The 18,317-nt window shown below is 41.2% G+C and overlaps 1 protein-coding gene and 1 pseudogene across 1 annotated transcript in view; one reads left to right on the top strand and one right to left on the bottom strand.

The window, feature by feature from the left end:
* Nup133 (nucleoporin 133kDa) overlaps positions 1-18,317 on the bottom strand; it is a 57,990-nt gene that overhangs the window by 4,272 nt on the left and 35,401 nt on the right. Inside the window, exons 16-25 of the mRNA XM_005405007.2 lie at positions 16,313-16,435; positions 15,146-15,245; positions 14,379-14,630; positions 13,681-13,814; positions 11,239-11,397; positions 9,060-9,195; positions 6,023-6,141; positions 3,896-3,976; positions 3,062-3,126; positions 1,627-1,715 (exon numbers count right to left, since the gene is read on the bottom strand). Of these exons, the coding sequence (XP_005405064.1) occupies positions 1,627-1,715; positions 3,062-3,126; positions 3,896-3,976; positions 6,023-6,141; positions 9,060-9,195; positions 11,239-11,397; positions 13,681-13,814; positions 14,379-14,630; positions 15,146-15,245; positions 16,313-16,435 (1,258 nt within the window). The remainder of the gene's footprint in view (positions 1-1,626; positions 1,716-3,061; positions 3,127-3,895; positions 3,977-6,022; positions 6,142-9,059; positions 9,196-11,238; positions 11,398-13,680; positions 13,815-14,378; positions 14,631-15,145; positions 15,246-16,312; positions 16,436-18,317) is intronic.
* LOC102017246 lies at positions 16,728-17,365 on the top strand (annotated as a pseudogene).

Genomic DNA, 18,317 nt, shown 5'->3' with positions numbered 1-18,317 from the left:
CTTTGAAATCAGAAGTCATCATTAAGCATCCTTTCCAGTGCAGTGGTTCCTCTGTCAGTTAATGAGTGCTTGTGTTTGTAAACCATCTGGTTTGCAAAAAGAAGTGTTTTGCAAAATTCTGTTTTTGTTTGCAAACTCTGCACTGGATGACAAACACAACCACGACCACCACCCGAGCCATCTTTCCTACAAAACACAAGTATGGCCATCTTTTCCAAAATTATAGAAAAAAAATTAAGTTCATGAAGCCAGGTACCACTGTATGTGTTCTCTGTAAGTAAAGTCCAGTCCAATTCTGAACAAGTTCCAGTACTCAGTGAGAACTATATTTATGCTGAATCTGCTATAAGGGAAACTAAACCTCAGAAAGTAGTGCCAGGCAGTCACTGTGGTTAAGCTCTGAAATCACGCTCACTTTGGCAGTACAGATATTAAAACTGGATAAGCTCTGAAATGAGAGTGTGTCCTCCACCCAGGGTGTGGCTGCTCCCGTGCTTCACCTGGTATGGATGAAGACTTCCGGAAGGGCAGGTCAGCTGACACAGGGTGAAGATGGGAAGTGGAAGGAAGCTTACAAGGGCCAGGCCATGGCAAGGGCCAGGCCATGGATCTGTGGTTGTAGCATAGCATTCTACACACAAACAACAAATGTTTATAGCAATGACAGTATGCCAGGCAGTCGGCCGGCAGTGTTCTGCACAGATTAAATAATAATGTATTCTGAGAATGTATGCACAGAAGGCATGCAGAGTGTGTAAATGCTGCCCTGATGAGTATCATCCTTGTTCACTCAAAAGGGCTACAGGGCCGACAGCAGCTTTTGTCACTGTATTTCTTGCAAATGGACAAAAAAGAGCGTCCGAGCAGTTGGAAAGATAGGTCCACTCCAGGTTAGCCTCTTCTACACACTGCATGGATTTTGGCAACCTGTATTTTAATAATCCTATAATACTTATTTTCATGTATAAAATGTGCAAAGTCTCTCCCATCTTGTCCGACATTCTCCACACTTCCAATTCCCAGTTGGTGAAAAACAGTCACTCTACCTTCTCAAATTCACCTTTCCCGCGACAATGAGCGCTTTACCCAAGGCAGCCTCTGCACCTACTCCTGTCTTCATCAGCAAATGAAATCCTGTTTATTGGCTTAGTACAAAACACCCATAAAACACAGTCCCTTCTTGTTTCTTTTTGTCTCTAAATTAGAGCCTTAGTGTCTAAAACGGATTTATGCAAACACCTTACATTTGTTGTTAAGCACAATATGGTCAGTTCAGAAGGGAATATACCAAAAACGTTTATACCTCACTTCAAGTTTTCAGTCTCCACAAGAGTTGACTGAAAAGTTAAAGGAAATGATTAGTTCCCCCAGTATAGACTCTTGGAATCACACCGTGCCCATGGATGGCCACAAGGAACCCCAAAGTGTGTGCGTGGATAACTTTTACCCTGACAAGTGTTCTTCCAAGTGCAGAGAACAGAGAAAAAAGCCTTTCTTTTATTGTAAACTAATCTCTGATTTTGAGTAGGAAATTGCTTCATCATTTGATACCTTGACAAACACTGAATGTTTTAAGATTTCTAAAATTCAGAATATTGTAATTTCTGATAGTAACAAACCACTTACCATCTTTTAAAAGTTTCTGTAAGATTTTCACAAATATACTGCCTTTAGACTCTTCAATTGGATCACCTTTCCCATCTGAGCTAGACCAGCTAGAAAAAAAAAATCACCATGAGGGAAATGAAGTCATGGACTTAAGAGGAGATAAATGACTTTTGTTTGATACTGAGGTTTCATCTGGGTTAAAATCTCTAAATAAAGGACTTTAAATGTTGGAAACACTTCCATTTCTGTATACATGCAAACCGCACTCCGACAGCTATTCACCAACATCCCTGCCAAGCATCTGATCTTGTGTACCCAGTGTACATAAGGCACAACATATGCGAAAACGTTCACACACAAAGCCAGGGCAATGGTCGCCAGCCAGAATGACCAGAACAGGATCAACAAACCAAAGGTGCCCAGAGCAGGCACTTGAGAGAGGGATATAGAGACCAGGCCCCCAACAACTCTTAACTGGGAGAGTGGTTGAGGAGACTAAGCACTTTGGTAAAAGGGACCCTCATTCTCACCACCGTGGGAAAGCAAACCTGCAGAGGAGCTGCTCAGCATAAGGCTCATCCTCCCACTTTCCCTTGGGCACCCATCCCCACCGAAGGGCAGTCCTAGGTTCTTTGCCACTGAACACATACAAGAAATGCTCCTTTACAGAAAGGAGAGGGTTGTGAGGAAAAGGTGGTTACTCAAAGACTCAGAAGATGCTAGCTGGGTATAGTGGTGCATTCCTGAAATTCCCACTCGAGAGGCTGAGGCAGGAGGATCACCTTGAGTTCAAGGCCAGCTCAGCTACATAGTTAAGTTCAAAGCCAGCCCAAACTACATATTGAGACCTTGTCTCAAAGAAACAAAAAACAAAAACAACAACAACAAAAAGAAGGTACTGACCCTTAAAATGCAATCACTTTTTATTTAAAAAACAAAATATAGCTTTGAGTCTTGGCTGACACAACAGATTCAACTTCTGTGAAGAAGGACTGTAATTTCTGTATAAACCGACAGTCTAAATGATAATACAAAAAGCAATGACTTAGGTGGGCATGGTGGCTCACACCTGTAAACCCAGCTATTCGGGAGGCTGAGGCAGGAGGACTACAAGTTCAAGGCCAGCCTGGGCATCTTAGCAAGACTGTTTCAACAAAAAAAGAAAAGACCTGGGATTGTAGCATAGCATTCCTTGGGTCCAATCTTTAGTACTGCCAAAACAAAACCAAAAGAACACAGCAAAAACAAAAACAAACCCAGACTGATTTTATTACACCAGTGCCTCTAAGTCTTTAGGTTATTGTTCAATTCTGAATTTAAGATGTCAGATTACCAATGCAACTGCTAACATGTTCATAACATGGTGTTACTACACAACCAGAAACTTGTATAACTATCTGGTGTGTGGTATCACGGCTGTTTCACAGGACACTAGATCAGCCGAGAGACTTACTTATCCCTCTGCAGAGCTCTGCAAAGGATCTCCATTTTGAGGTCATTTATATTCACATCTTCTTCCTTCAGAGTAGAACAAAACATCTTGATTAAATCTTAGCTTCAAAAGAGAAATACATGTTCAATATTTGTGTCAACTCCTAATCTTACATAAACATTGTTGCTTTGTTTTAATTCGTAACTAAAAAACTCCCTTTAAATTGTCAGTACCACTTAGAAAAATAAACCAATCAGTATCTATGTGAATTAAGTTCTGATTACAGTATTCTCGGACATTCTGACTTCAGCAAGAACTTTGAGAGGTTAAGATTTTTAAGCAAGGCTATAAAAAAAAGTATTGTTTTCATCATGTTCCAAATAACTTTTGATTGCATGATCAAGTAACAGAACGACTACTTACCCAACAGAATTCCTACTACAATTTTTTAAAATTAGAGAATCAACTTTTCTTAGGGTGAATGCTATGAGAAAAAAAAACACTCAGGACTTTGAAGAGCTATGTTTTTGGGGAAAGGGAGCTAGGTGGTGCTTAGAATTGAACTCAGGACCTTGCACATGCTAGGCAAGCACTCCACCACTGACTTATACCCTAAGTCCCCACATTTTTTATTTGTGCACAGAAAAAGGCACCTGGGAATGTGTGAAGATTATCAGGAATCAGAATCTCCTGGTAGCTGTTTTAAAGGGCTGGATACCTTCTAAGAGACAAGAGTGACTGAACTAGAAATTAGTCTTTTCTCATGAGTACATTTTCATGACTGACTAAAGGAAGTATTTTCTCCTCTGCTTATACATATTCAGTTACCTGAGATCATCAAGGGAGTTCACTTACCTCATCAATATATTCCAGCAAGTCCAAAGCTTTCTTAAAATCATATTCATTAGCTCTTCTATTTTCATCACAGATGTACAGCTGTGGCCAATCACAGTAAGGAAGAGAATTATTCTAATTAATCACAGAACTAACACTAGAGAAATTTACGGGGGAGTTGTTCTGTCTTTTTATTAAGCTGGGGGTATTTTTATAGCCAAGAACAATGTCACATTTGTGAACTACATTTCATTTACCTCATAACAAACTGTTTTTTTAAAAAATACATATCCTTGGGGCTGGGGATTTAGCTCAGCAGCAAAGCGCCTGCCTGGCAAGCGCAAGGTAGTGAGTTCGGTTCCCGGTACCGGGAAAAAAACAAAAAACAAACAAACAAACAAAAAAAACATATCCTAAAGTAGAAATTAATTTACATAACTTGATGCACATACTTTTAAAATATTTGAAAATTTATATTCTTAGACTCAAAAAGATAATATATCAATTCAAGCATTCTTTTGCACGTAACCTGAAATAAATTGCCATCCTTGAACTTTCAAGGCTATTTATATGGTTTTGAAATGCTTCCCTTGTAAATAAATGATTTTAAAAACTGCAACTCCTAGTACAGCATGCCACAGATTACTTAGAATAAGACATGCCAACTTGCAAGTTGGTTTTTTTGGTTACTTAGATGACAGCTGACTGCACACTCATTTCTATACCTCTCAAATTTTGATGGACACCACTGTGAAGCAGCCCTGAGCAGGACTTAAATTAACTAATTGGCTTTTTATGTTTACTTATGAATCTGTTCAAAGCCTAGGCCACTTGTCTGGAAGTGGGTGACAGACTCATAGTAAGTGAACCTCTGTGTCACTAATCCCTACTAAAACTTAAAATGGTAGACAAGCCAGAAAGCCTCAAAGGATAAGACAAGATCACAGCCAAGGACACCTGGATCCACCCTCAACTAGCTAAAGACTATATAACCTCAGGCATCTTACTCCTGGGTGGATTAACTTAATTCTTATTGAGGATTAACTGAATACCTTACTTGGAAAAGTCCTTGAGTAATTCCACCCTTCTTGAGTGCTCCCCTCCCTTCTTCTGATAACAAATAAATACGGTCACCCAGAGAAGATCTTGGTCTTAGCCCCAAGAGAATCTCAAATTCTGTGAGAGGGCTTTGATACTCCTGGAGCCCTGAAATTATTCCATTCACTTCTTTTTATTTAGCCTTTGCCGTACACTTGTTTGGGAGATTGCAGACCAATTAAAATTTCCTGTAATTTCTTTTTTTGATCAGTAAATCACTTGCCTTGTTAAAAATATCAATTTGAATTTTTCCTTTCTTCCAATAACTACTTGTAATATAATTTAAAATCCTCTAACAATATGCAAATAATTTCAGGAAAAAAGCTGCTTATTTTTGTTGTCTTATATGATTTAAAACCAGTATTTTGAACATCCTTTTACCTCCACAACCTCTGAAATTGAAATGTGGCATTAAAATTCATGGAATATTGACATAAAATCAATACTACTTTTTCCCTTTCAGTGATACCTAAAGTCATGATGAGCTATAATCAACAATACCTTAGATTTCTCAGTTAAATATGCTCCATCAGGAGAGGCTGCTGTGAGCTCAGTTACAGAAACTCTTACTAACAAAGGCCAATGCTGTAGGTTATTCAATTGCTTGCTTTCTTTTTATAGAATCAGATCAAATGTCAGGTGCCCCTAAACATTACTCCAGCATGTCAGGTGCCTTCTGACAAGTAGGTGAAGGTGTACATGCACAGTCCTGCCAGGCAAAGGCGAGGGGGCACCAGCAGGCCAAGCTGCGCCTGTTCCTGGAGCTCACAGAAGATACTGAAGAATGGCATTCTGGGAGATAGCAGGGCCTCCCTGTGTATGCTTCCCTTTATGTACTAGGAAAGCAAAAACTACATGCAATTTCTGGCTGCCTCTGAAGCACTGGGAGGCTCGGCAGAGCTATCCAGGGAGGTGAAGCTAACCAGCTTCCTTCTCCTAGCAGCTTCCAACACATCTTCTAGGAAAAGTTCTTAGGAAGGTAGAAAGCAGAACAAGGGCTCCTCCAGGAGCTATACAAGGTGTGGGAGCAGGCAAGGATGCAACACCTACGCTGATGAGCTGTGGTGCAGTCAGCACTGGCATGGCGCTGAGGCTCAGCTCTCTCTCAGCCAGCAGCTGCTCGGGCAAGGTCTCCTGGTGCAGCAGGAAACGCTCCTGCTCAGCCATGGCTAGTTCAGGGAGAGAAAAGGGAATGATGTGACTTATACTTGTGCTCTGCTATGAAACAAATACGAGTTTAAAAAACAGTTATTAAGGGAATCTGACCGCTTCCTAATAACTTTGGAATGTTATCATTTCTAATTTCCTCTTGACTGCTGTCAAGACGTATAACATACAACATTTACCTGATTTAAATGATATGAACCATCACACCAGTAGGAGCAGTGAGGACGGGAGAGAAAAGGGAAAGTGCTCAGCTGTTTCTGCCCTACTGGAGGGCAGCTCAGTGAAGTGTGCAGCACAGTCTCACTCAGAGGGAAGGATTTCAAGCCACCACAGGACATTACACACACACACACACACACACACACACACACACACACAGCAAATAGGTACCAAATCTACTACCTGGAAGGAGTCACCTCCACAGGGCAAGGTTCTAGACCGTCTGCTCACTGCACTGCACTATACCCTGCCTCTGCCCATGAGCAGGCCCAGCTACCACGAAAGCCTCACATTCACAGTAACAGCAAGCAAAGTAGCTGAAGCACAGGCATTCCCACTCATTCCACACACTCCCCATTTTACAAAAGTTACACACAACATTTTTATGCATTTTCATAGGGCCAGGGATACAACTCAGTGGCACAAGTGCCTGCCTGGCCAGTGTAAGGTCATGAATTCAATTCCCGGTACCAAAAGAAATTATGTATTTTCATGCCTGGAAAAGCAGACTAGGAGACTACATACACACTGTTTTATCTTTTTCTACAGTTTACAATTATTCACATAACCAAAAAAGTTATTATAAAAAGCCCTCTCCCCTGTGATTGGACACTGAAAAAACAGTCTGCAGGGAGTCAGTGTGACCTGAAAACACTCCTCTGTGCTAAAAAGGCAAAAGCTAAGTGATGCCAGATGACCAAGACCCCAGTGATATCTGGGAAAACAAGGAACAACAAGTCCTGGAGTAAAATATTGTCACCTAAATCAAACGTAGCCAAACTTTCCTAGTTGTCCCAATAATATTCATCATAGTTGCTTTGGGCATTTGAAGGCTGATCTGAGATCCAACCAAGAATCTCAAAATGCACGCGTGTGTATGTGTGAGTTAGCTCTTAAACTTATCTAAAACCACCCATTGGGGCTGGGGATTTAGCTCAACAGCACAGCGCCTGCCTGGCAAGCGCAAGGTCGTGAGTTCAATTCCAGATACCAGAAAGAAAAATAAATAAATAAATAAAGCCACCTGTCTTCCACTATCAGAATGCATCTGAGTGTTCCCTTGTGATTAGATCTGGAGTCACACTAAACACTGACAAAAGCATAGCGCAGGTGCTATGGTCACTGTGGATACTGCCATCCTATTCTCTCCAAGAAGAATGAAATATGGAACTGCCTTGAGACTGGCTCTGGTGCATTAGTTCTGTGTACTAATACTCCAAAAACATGGAAATATCTGCTCCTCCAGTCCTAAACGCCATGGTTCTAGCATCTTTTTTATATGTGAGACAGGGTCTCCCTATGTTATCCAGGCTGGCCTCAAACTTGCAATCCATTTGCATTACCATGCCTGGCTTATTCTATCATCTTTTGAAGACCCATTATTCACTGTGGTCGCAAAATGGCAACTCCCACCACAGCTGTCCACATTTACTAATTGTCATTCTTCTGTACAGGATTTCACTGACTCTTTCCTATTCTGATTACCACTGTGGATTCATGGGTTTTTCTTTTGTAAACTATGAAATGTAGAACTCAGTGGTAACGCACTTGCTTAGCATATGCGAGGCCTGGAGTTTGGTCCCCAGTACGGACAAAAGGAAAACAAACAAAAAGCCTGTGATACAGAATCCTTCAGCACCCTTACTCCGGCTGTTCAAATTATATCATCCCCTGGCCAGCGGGAGTCATTCAAGGCTCTTGTGTTCACCATCTCAATGTCGATGTTGCTTTCTGACCCAACAGGACTCCAAAGACATCTCTTCCATGGGGCTCATTCCCTTTCAGCAGAAGTGGTAGTGAAAAACCAAACAGCAGCAGTACCCATGGTATTAGGCCAGGCGCTTTCACTAGAAAGAGCTAACTTTTTAAAAAAATTCAGATTCTACCAGGCATCGTGGCACCATGCTGTAACCCCAACTAAGACAGGAGGATCATAAATTTGAGCCCTGCCTCGACAACTTCGCAAGACTCCATCTCAAAATAAGAAATAGAAGTGGGCTGGGGCTGAAGATGTAGTTTAATGTGAAGGCCCTGGGGTCTGTCCCTCATACTACAAAAAGGAAAGAAAAAAATCAGATTCTATCTATCTGATTATCTCCAATTCAAAAGCGTAACAGGGTTCTCCTCTGTTTTCTTCTATATTTGCAACTCCCTTCCCCTAGGATCTCAAAACAGAACTATATTTAATTATTTTCTCTATTTATATAGTATTTTCAGGATTACTGCACCAATACCAATACCTACAACAGCCCCCTGTGTTGAAGGTCAGGAATTCTTTGCAGTTCTTATAACAGAATACTAACTGCCTAATGAAAATAATTTCCATTTATTCTTTAGGAATTATTTACAATACAAATTGGTTTTCTCTTTAAAATATATATCTATATTTATATATATATAAAGTATATAGAAACAAAAATATATATTATAAAATTCTCTATCCCACATGCCTGTAATGCCAGCTACTCAGGAGGCTGAGGCAGGAAGATCACAAGTTCTAGGCAACCCTGAACAAATTAGTGAGACCCTGTCTCAAAACAAACCGAACAAACAAACAACCCAACCAAACAAAAAACACAAGTACATAGCCAATTAATTATGCATGGATATTGAATAAAGGCCATTCATCCTACAGCAGAGATGAGGAGAGGTAGCTGGTGGCCTGACTGTGTCATAGGTCCTCCTGTGCAAACTGTTTTACCTTCGATTTTTTCTTGCAGCGCGTCCTCTGAGAGGTCTGAGGCTAATGCAGCCAATTTACTCAAGCCAAGAAGGGTTTTTTTCTTTGCAAAGTAACGAGTTTCCATGTTTGCCAAACTCAGAAGCGTTGCATGAGCCTACAATAAACAAAACATGCAAACTGCAAGATCCTGGGTATCAACACAGCCCCAAAGGAAAGTACATCGCAAACTTGCTTTTTCTCCCCAAGCTGTATCAGCAAAGTCACACTGCTGATAGTAAACTTGACACGGAGGGTGAACGCACAACAGAATCTCAACTATACACGCTAATGAAGGGGAAAAGACACACATAGGACATCTGTTCTAGAACAACTGCATATTTAGCCAGTTACCCCATCAAGAACACTCTCTCTTTCTTTCTTTCTTTCTTTCTTTCTTTCTTTCTTTCTTTCTTTCTTTCTTTCTTTATTTTTAGGTCGTTTTTTGAGACAGGGTCTTGCTATGCAGTTCAGGCTGGCTTTGAGCTCACTTTGTAGCCCAGGCTGGTCTCAAACTCACAATGATCCTCCTGCCTCAGCCTCCCGAGTGCTGGGATTACAGGCATGCGCCACTACGCCCAGCTAAGGATACACTTTAAAAGTAGTTTCTTTACTGTTTTTACTCATAATCTGAGTATTTTAATATAAGAATGTATTCCTTCCAATAAAAGGCCAAGGACTATTGTATGTTAGAAAATGTTTGTGCTTTATCTTATACCAGGCAAAAATTGGTCTATATTGTTTCTGAGATATTATATGTGATAAAACACTACCATAAATCATGAATATCCTATTCAAATTATGGGAGAGAATGAGAGGAGATGCATATTTTTGATAATCTATAAGCAGTGTCTCTTAAACCCTTTAAGAAAACTTCAGTTGTCATATTATAATTGTGTATTTGTATGGAGTCCAAAGCATACAATGTGGAATGATTAAATAAAACTAGTTAACACCTACCACCTGAAGGACCTTTCTGTGGTGATAATAACTGAAATTTACTCAAGGAGGTTTGAGATACATGACACTATTATTAACTACAGCCACCTTCCTCCCTACCTGAAACGCCGCCCTTGGAGCAGCATCTCCACTCCCTTATCGCCTCTGTAACCACCTTCTGAATCTGACTATTTCACATTCCACCTGTAACTGAGACCGTGCAGCATATGTAGCTTTGTGTTTGGCTACTTCACAGAGCACAACATCCTCTAGCTTCACCTATGTTGCTGCAAATGGCAGAATTTCCTTCCATTTAAAGGCTGAGCGGTATTCCACTGTGTATGTGTATACATACCTCTTGGTTATGTGTTCACTCCCTAACACTCAGCCTGAGTCCTTATACTGGCTAGTATGAATGGCACTACAGGGGACATGGGTGTGCAGTGGTCTCTTCAACACTAACTTCACATCATCTGGACACATTCCCAGAAGTGAGACTGCAGGGGCAGATGTTATTTCTATTTCCAGCTTTTTGTGGAACCTCCATGCAGTTTTCCCGAATGGCTGAACTCAGTTACATTCACACCAGTAGTGTGCAAGTGTTCCCTCTCTTCCGCAACCTTACCAATGTTTGTCATCATTCACCTTTTTTGTAAGAGCGGTTCTGACAGGTGTAAGGTGAGATCTGTGGTAGCTTTACTTTATATAATCGTAACTACTGATATTGAGAAAAACTTCTTCTGGCCATTTGTTCACTTTTCTTTCTTTTTTAGTTTTTTTAAGGCAGGGTCTCACTGTGTAGTTCACGCCAGTCTGGAACTCACTATGTGGCACAGGCTGGGCTCGAACTCACAGCAATCCTCCTGCCTCAGTCTCCCAAGTGCCGAGATTACAGGCATGTGCCACCACGCCCAGCCATTGTTCACCTTTTAAGAAATATCTACTCTGGGGCTGGGGATTTACCTCAGTGGCACAGTGAAAGGTCCGCCTGGCAAGTGAAAGGTCGTGAGTTTGGTTCCCGATACCGGGAAAAAAAACAAACAAAAAAAGAAAATATCTACTCAGATCTTAGCTCATTTCTTAATTGGGCTATTTTCTTGAGTTCTTTGTATAGTTTAGTATTAACCCTTTATAGATGTACAGGTATAAATAACATTTTAATTACCAAAAACCAAATACTTAAATTGTACCTATCAGCTTCACGTAACCGAATCTTTCTTACCTTTATTAATTCTTTATTACTAATTTCATGTAACCAGCTGAGGTGTTCATGAGCTTGCAAAAAATCTGCCAACTGTCCATGTTGAGACAAGGGCTGAGATAATAATTTGCCCCGTTTTCCCTTTTCCAGATACCAACGGAAGAGAAAGTCTGAAAAATTCTACAAATAACAGAACCAAGAATCCATTAATATTTAGTAATATATCTTTTAAAAATACATTTCATATTAGTAGAATACTAAATATGTTCCAAAGACTCTACATAGAAATCTTTCAAATAGTAATTTCTTACACTGTTATAGGAATACACATATATTGTTACATATTATTAGACTACATTCCCACATGGAAGAAACGACTTTCCTATAGTTCTAATTCAATCACCTCAGGCTCAGAAGGACTCTGGCTCAGGATGTCAGGGTCATTAATGGCAGAATCTGATTACATCAGCCAGTGTGTGAGCCTCAGGCTACATGTTGTTATTTAAACTAGTAACTCCTCAGGCACAATGACCTCTCAGCTGGTTGATAGTCACATGTGGGCAGCACCTCTTCCTTTTGGACAACACATAAGCAACATCTCCGTCTACTGGACAGCACCGAGCCCAAGATGGCTCAGAACAAGGGACCTCCAGGGCGGTGCTGTGGAGCCCACCGTGTGCACTGGCTGATACATGGGAATCCCAGGAGGCCCTTCAGGACCCACGCTGAGCATTGGGCTGCTGCTGAAGGTGGGGCTAGAGAAGAAGGCCAAGAAGCCCTGCAATCTGCATTTAGGAAATACACGCACCAATGCAGGGATCCTACTAGGAACACAGCAACTTCCTCGAAAGACCTGAGGTAAGCGTGTGAGAAAGCTGACACAAGTGCTGGCCCACCTCCATTCCTGATGCACAAGTGATCTACCTCTCACCCCACCTGTCTGAGGGAGAGGAAAGGGGACCCTCTTAGGAGGAAAAGAACATCCATTTCCATTCTCACAGTGTTTTTAATATATAACATCCAAAACATAATCTAAAAATTATGACATGTAAGAAGCAGAAAACCCTATTATGCAGCATACATAGGGTGGTGCATGCCTGTAATTCCAATGCTCAGGAGGCTGAGGCAGGATTGAGTTTGAGCCCAGCCTGGGCTACATGGCAAGACTCTGTCTCAAAAGGCAAAAAAAAAAAAAAAAAAAGGCAACCAAGGCAGACCCACAATGTGTGATGTTAGCACAAAAATAACTATTAAACCTGGTAAAGAGAAAAAGTATACAAAAGTGGAAAGAATATATCACTAGAACCTTTAAAAAAACTAAAAATCATGATAAGTATCAAGTATGCAGTTCAGTACTACTGTGGAATACTGGATAAGTTAGTCCTAACAACCAGGTACATGAAACCAGTCAACAAAAAACTGTCGTGCTACTAATGATGTTGCTGTAACCAGATGTGATGGCACACATGACCCCAGCACTCAAAAAGCTGAGGCAGGAGGATCACCATGATTACCAGCCAGGATTACAAAGTGAAACCAAGGCCAGCCTAAACTACACTGAGATCCTATCTCAAAAATAACAACAGGCGGGGGTTACAGCGCCTGCCTGGCAAGCACAAGGTGCTGAGTTTGATTCCCAGCATCAAAAAAAACAATATTGCTGTGGACTATTTAATGATACAGACACAAATCTGAGATGTACTATGTAAAAAAAAGCAGTTGACAAATGCTTATTTATGATACAGAGTAGAAAACTGGAAGCATATAAATCCAGTATTTAGAAGGCTTCCTTCTGGGTATTGGAATGATGAGCTTAGTATTATTTTCTCAGTAGAAAAATAAAATCTCCTTTTACATAATCAACTCACTGAACAAAATGGGCTTAAGGAAAAATCTAAATCACCCCAACAGTGCCAAAATGGGAACTTCATTTAAAAATCTTGCTGGGCATGGTGGCACACCTGTAATCTTGGGAGGCTGAGGCAAGAGGATCACCATGAATTCGAGGCCACCCTGGGTTACAGAACAAGACCTTATCTAAGAAAAAAAAAAAAAAAAAAAAATCCAAAAAAATGAAAAAATAAAATAAAAACCTGAAGTGATATCCACCTTGAGGAATAAGGAGTTGTAGGTGTGTGCAAATCTGAGCTCTTTATGAGCAGCATCCTCTGCTCCTCAGTTCTCGGTTCAAACCCAAGACATCTCCCATGTTCCCGTGTATGAGTGCTGTCATCATGATTAAATAAGAACAGAACGGAAAGGGTTAGCATTTTGCAAAGGCCAGAGAACCTCTCAGTAATATCTACACATACAGAATCATTTGCCAACTTAAATATAATGTGGACATGTGCATCTTCTAATGTACATTAACTACCAAAAAATGGTGTTCCATTCCCAAAGCCCCAGCAAGAGGCAAAACCTCACCACAGCATGACCTGCCGCCCACGCACCCAGTGTCCTGACCTGATCAGCAAACTGGGTCATGTAGCGCTGCAGTCTGGTCTGGTTGTCCATTTGCTCGCACATCTGTACCAAGATGTCAAAGTCACAGTACTTCTCCGCTAGTGAAGCAGCACAAGGGTATTGGCCTAGTGTGACTGGAAATGAGAACCAATGAAAAAAATTCTGTTAGAAAAACTTAAGTATGTAATAGAAAATATCACTTGAAATTTTACCCTTATTCACATTATATACTAAGAGTAATTAATGGAAGGGAAGCTTCCTAGGGACCAGCACTTTGCTTCACACTCACATACACCTGGTAAAGATGCCAAGACCGTCTACTGCTTCATCACGGATGCCAAGCCATAATGCTCTTCTTCTGTGTCCCTGAGCCTGGCCTGGAGAGGAATGTGCCTTTGCGACTACACCATGCCACCTATACCCTCTGCCAGCCCTTACCAGACTCTGCTTATTCATGAAAGGCCAATGACGCTGGGCTCTCAGGGGAAGTCTGTCCAGGTTAATTTATTCCTTTTTTAGTATCCAGTAAGTACTGAAAAAAAGACTTAATACAGGAACACAAAGCCGTACCTGTTTGCTTCTTTGGCTAGGGTTGGATTACTTCTGCTACAGTGACTACACAACTTTAGCCAGCTAACCCCTTCATGCATTCTGCAAACTCACAGCCCTGCAGCCCTTGCTAAATATCATGCACTTACGTAGAGCAGACAAGAGTTCTGATCTTCTCTGCAGGTATTCCATTTCTAGGTTGTCATATCTTTCTTGATCACTAGACTTGTCCAGGGACTTCAACTGTGAAACATAACCATCCAGGAAGCAGTCAATCAGCGCGACCAGCTGCTCTGTCAAGGTGTTCCGGAGGTGGCTGTCCACCTGTGGGTAAACTGTCTTCAGGATGACCCCATGCTGACGGATGATTGCTGTTCGGATGCCTGCAGGACTGCCTGTAGCTGTGAAGTCACACAGGATAACTCAGTAAGCAAGGGTTCCATGATGGATGGGGAGAAGATCGAATGCCTAAAAATTGTCTCTTCACTGCTACTGAAAGCTAACTTAGTGGTCAGGTGACCCTGCCTGCCCTGCTTAAACCCTTCTTCTCTGTGGAGATTTTCTCAGTTCAATCAGGTAAGCAGGATCCTTCCTGCTAATTTCCTTCAATGTTACCCCACTTACTTTGTGACCTTAAATCAACATAATAAATAGCCCATTCCTCTAGGGTCAAGATCTGCTTCTACTATTTGTATTAAACCTAGTAGGTGCCTAATAAGTATCAGTCAAATAGGGAACTCTACACATGTAGCCAAAGGACTAAAGTGATATGGAAAAGAACTGCTCACTTTGGAGATGACACTTTAGTTTTTTCTCATTTCACTCACAAACCTGCACTAGGGAAGTAATAACTTCCAAACAATGATGGGCCATTAGAACTCTTCTTGGAAAGACTCTTAACACAACAGTCTATTACCTGTCCATGGAATGTACTCAGGCTCTTTTCTTGGTGATTCTTCTCTTCTATACAAGGAGCTTCTGTTTTGGCGATAGTGACTAGCAGCTTGCAGTATATCCTGGGAAAATGAAATGTATTATCTCACACAAGTGTGATGCAATGGATCACCACGTTCCTGAAGACAATCTGAAACCCAAAGCCTACTGATAAGGAAAATATTCAGCATTGTTTGGTTCTTCCTGCTTCTGAAATTTATTTTATTCCACATTCTGACTTCAATTTTGGAAAGGTATAACAACCAAAGCAAGAAAACCAGAACTATGAGGTCCAAATGCTAAAATCAAACATCGCATTTTAATAATGTAAAAGCAAGTTTTCAGTAATTAAGAACTAGAAGCTTGGCATGGTGGCTGTTATGGTTTGTGTCTGGATGTCCCCCCAAAGCCTCATGCAGTCATGGGGTGGGCTTTTAGAGTTTGTGATTAATTCATGATCCAATGCAGGGATTATGGGTGTGAGCGCTACACCCGCCCTGGGGCAGGTAGCCTGCATACAATACAAGGGAGGCAAACAGGCTTGCTCTCTGCTGCTCCTCACTTTTGCTCTTGCTGCTTTTGCTGTTTTCCAGCTGCCATGAACTGTTGCCCTCTGCCATGTGCCACTCTGCCTTGGAGCCAGCTGAGTATGGACTGAAACCTCCACAAACTGTGAGCTAGACAAATCTCTCCTTAATTTTGGGTGTCAGGTATTTTGTCTCAGCAACGAGAGAAAAGTAACCAAGACAGTGGCACAGGCCTATAAGCACTTGGGAGTCTGAGGTGGAAGGTGGAAGGATTGCTTGAGCCCAGGAACTCAAGGCCAGCCTGGGCAGCAGAGCAAAAGAGACAGGAAGAGAGGCATAAACACTAATACTTTTCTAATGATAGAAACATGCCTCTCTAAATAAAAGGTTTATTCTACCAAACAGAAACTCAAGATCACAGAAATGTATAATTTGCAGAAAGCAAACATTCAAAATATTGGTTAGGTGATTAATAAAATTAACATTTCTCCAACTTTTTGGAGTTAACAAATGGCTAAGCCCTTCTAAATTACTAGCAATTCAGAGCAGGACTAAGGAAGCCATTTCTTCCTCTCCCAGCTCTGGGCTCCTAGCTGGCTGACACCATCCAGGTCAGGCCGCACCTTGAGAATAGTGTTGACGTTGATTGCCACCTCAGCCCATTCCACAGAGTCCAGCGGTACATCCCTCAGAACTTGCTCTTCATGATCCAGCAGACACTCACAGATGGTATCCACCTGGGATACCTGTGGGCAGACAGGGGCCACTACTTACCACAAAGTCTTGGTGATGACCACTTACTCATTAAGCTAGATCCTCTGAGTATTAGATGGGAGAAAATTTACTGGCAGTTAATGATTATAAAAAATTTAAAAACAAAGAGAATTCTAATCACCTAAGTTTTAAAAGTTAGAGCACATAAATAACTATGTCTTATAAGCAGTCAAAACCTGTTGTTACCAAGCAGATTTTAAAATTTATACTCTGTACCTCAATGTCCCCTAGCACCACCCAAACAGTGAGCAGCCTGCTAGCACTATGAAGAGCTCTACTGCAGAGCATGTATTTGACTCTCTGTAGGAAATGGTTATAAGAGCTGTGATGCAGAAATACCCAAACCCTATGAAACCAAGTGGGGTCAGAGCTGATGTGCTAGACAGGCATACGGATCCCTCTGGAAAGCTGAATAGCCACAGACTACTCAGCAGAGTGGGGACTGCCTTGAAGTCTATTACTGGTGCAGCAAGAACCAAAACATATGTGCAAGAACATTCTGTAATTGATCTTATACAGAAAACAATGGAACTTAAATCTACTAATATTTCATTTACAAATATAGTTTCAGTAGGTAAGAGATTTATATACAAACCACATCCTCAGGACCCAGAAAAAACTAGGAAGTCACAGCGAAAGAACTCAGCCTCAGCAGTTACCTTGAAAAATTGGTGGCAAGCATAACATGTTGAAATGCTAACAAAGGCTGAGAAGCAACAGAGTGGGTAATATGTACATTAAATGCTGAGAATGAAGTACTGACAGCTTCAGCAAGAGGAAGCATAAGGACCAATGGTGGCAATAGCCTTTGTAGAGAAATGACGAAGTTGGTATACAGTACAAAGTCTCTCCAAGCTGACAATATATTTGTCATTTAAGAAACACAACTAGGGCCAGGCATGGTGGCGCATGCCTGCAATATCAGCACTTGGGAGGCTGAGGCAGGAGGATCATTGTGAGTTCAAGGCCAGTCTGGGCTACCTACAAAGTGAGTTCAAGACCAGTCTGAATTGCATAGTGAGACCTTGTCTCAAAAAGACAAAAAAAATAAACCACAACTATATTTTAGGTAGAATTTCTTTTTTTATAAACTGGAGTAACAGGGATCATCTGATGCTAGTATGACTTGAAATGACTAGTTGTTAGGGTCCCAGTATTTATGTGAAAATGTAACCATTTTTTAAAAAGTTGGTATTGGGCTGGGGATTTAGCTCAGCAGCACAGCACCTGCCTGGCAAGCACAAGTCATGAGTTCGATTCCTGGTACTGGAAAAAAAAAAAAAAAAAAACGAAAAAATAAAAAAATTTTAAAAAAATTAAAAAGTTGGTATTGACAGTGAGTCTTCTTAAGGTTGAATGTTAAAGCTTTTCAGACACTGGGACTTCCCTGACTGTGGACCAATCCCAGAGCCGCATCCTAGGTATACACAGTCACCTTGCTGATACAAACTAGACCTGTGGCCGGGGATATAGTTCACTGGCACAGCGCCTGCCTGGCATCACAAGGTCCTGAGTTTGATTCCCCCTCCCAAAAAAACCCCCAAACAAACCAGACCTGTGTGCACAATGAGCTCACTTAAAAGAAGAAATTGTAAAGCTGCAAAAGACACTAAATTTGTATAAAATAACTTGCTCTGCTAAAAGCCATAGAGGTTTTTTGCGGGGTGGGGTACTGGGAATGGAACTCAGGACCTTGTACTTGCCAGGCGCTGTGCTGCTGAGCTGTCTCCCCGGTCCCGAAGCCATAGTGTTTTGATTTGGTACTTAAATGATTTTTTGGAGTGAAAATTATCACTCCAACAGAAATATTATTTTATTGTATTGAAGAGTACTGTATTGGCTTGCCAAAAGTTT

Source organism: Chinchilla lanigera, unplaced genomic scaffold (assembly GCF_000276665.1).
Source record: "Chinchilla lanigera isolate Chin_1 unplaced genomic scaffold, ChiLan1.0 scaffold00091, whole genome shotgun sequence".
NCBI classification, from domain to species: domain Eukaryota; kingdom Metazoa; phylum Chordata; class Mammalia; order Rodentia; family Chinchillidae; genus Chinchilla; species Chinchilla lanigera.
Note: the sequence above shows the minus strand (reverse complement) of the source record. Positions and strands in the feature narration are given on the sequence as shown.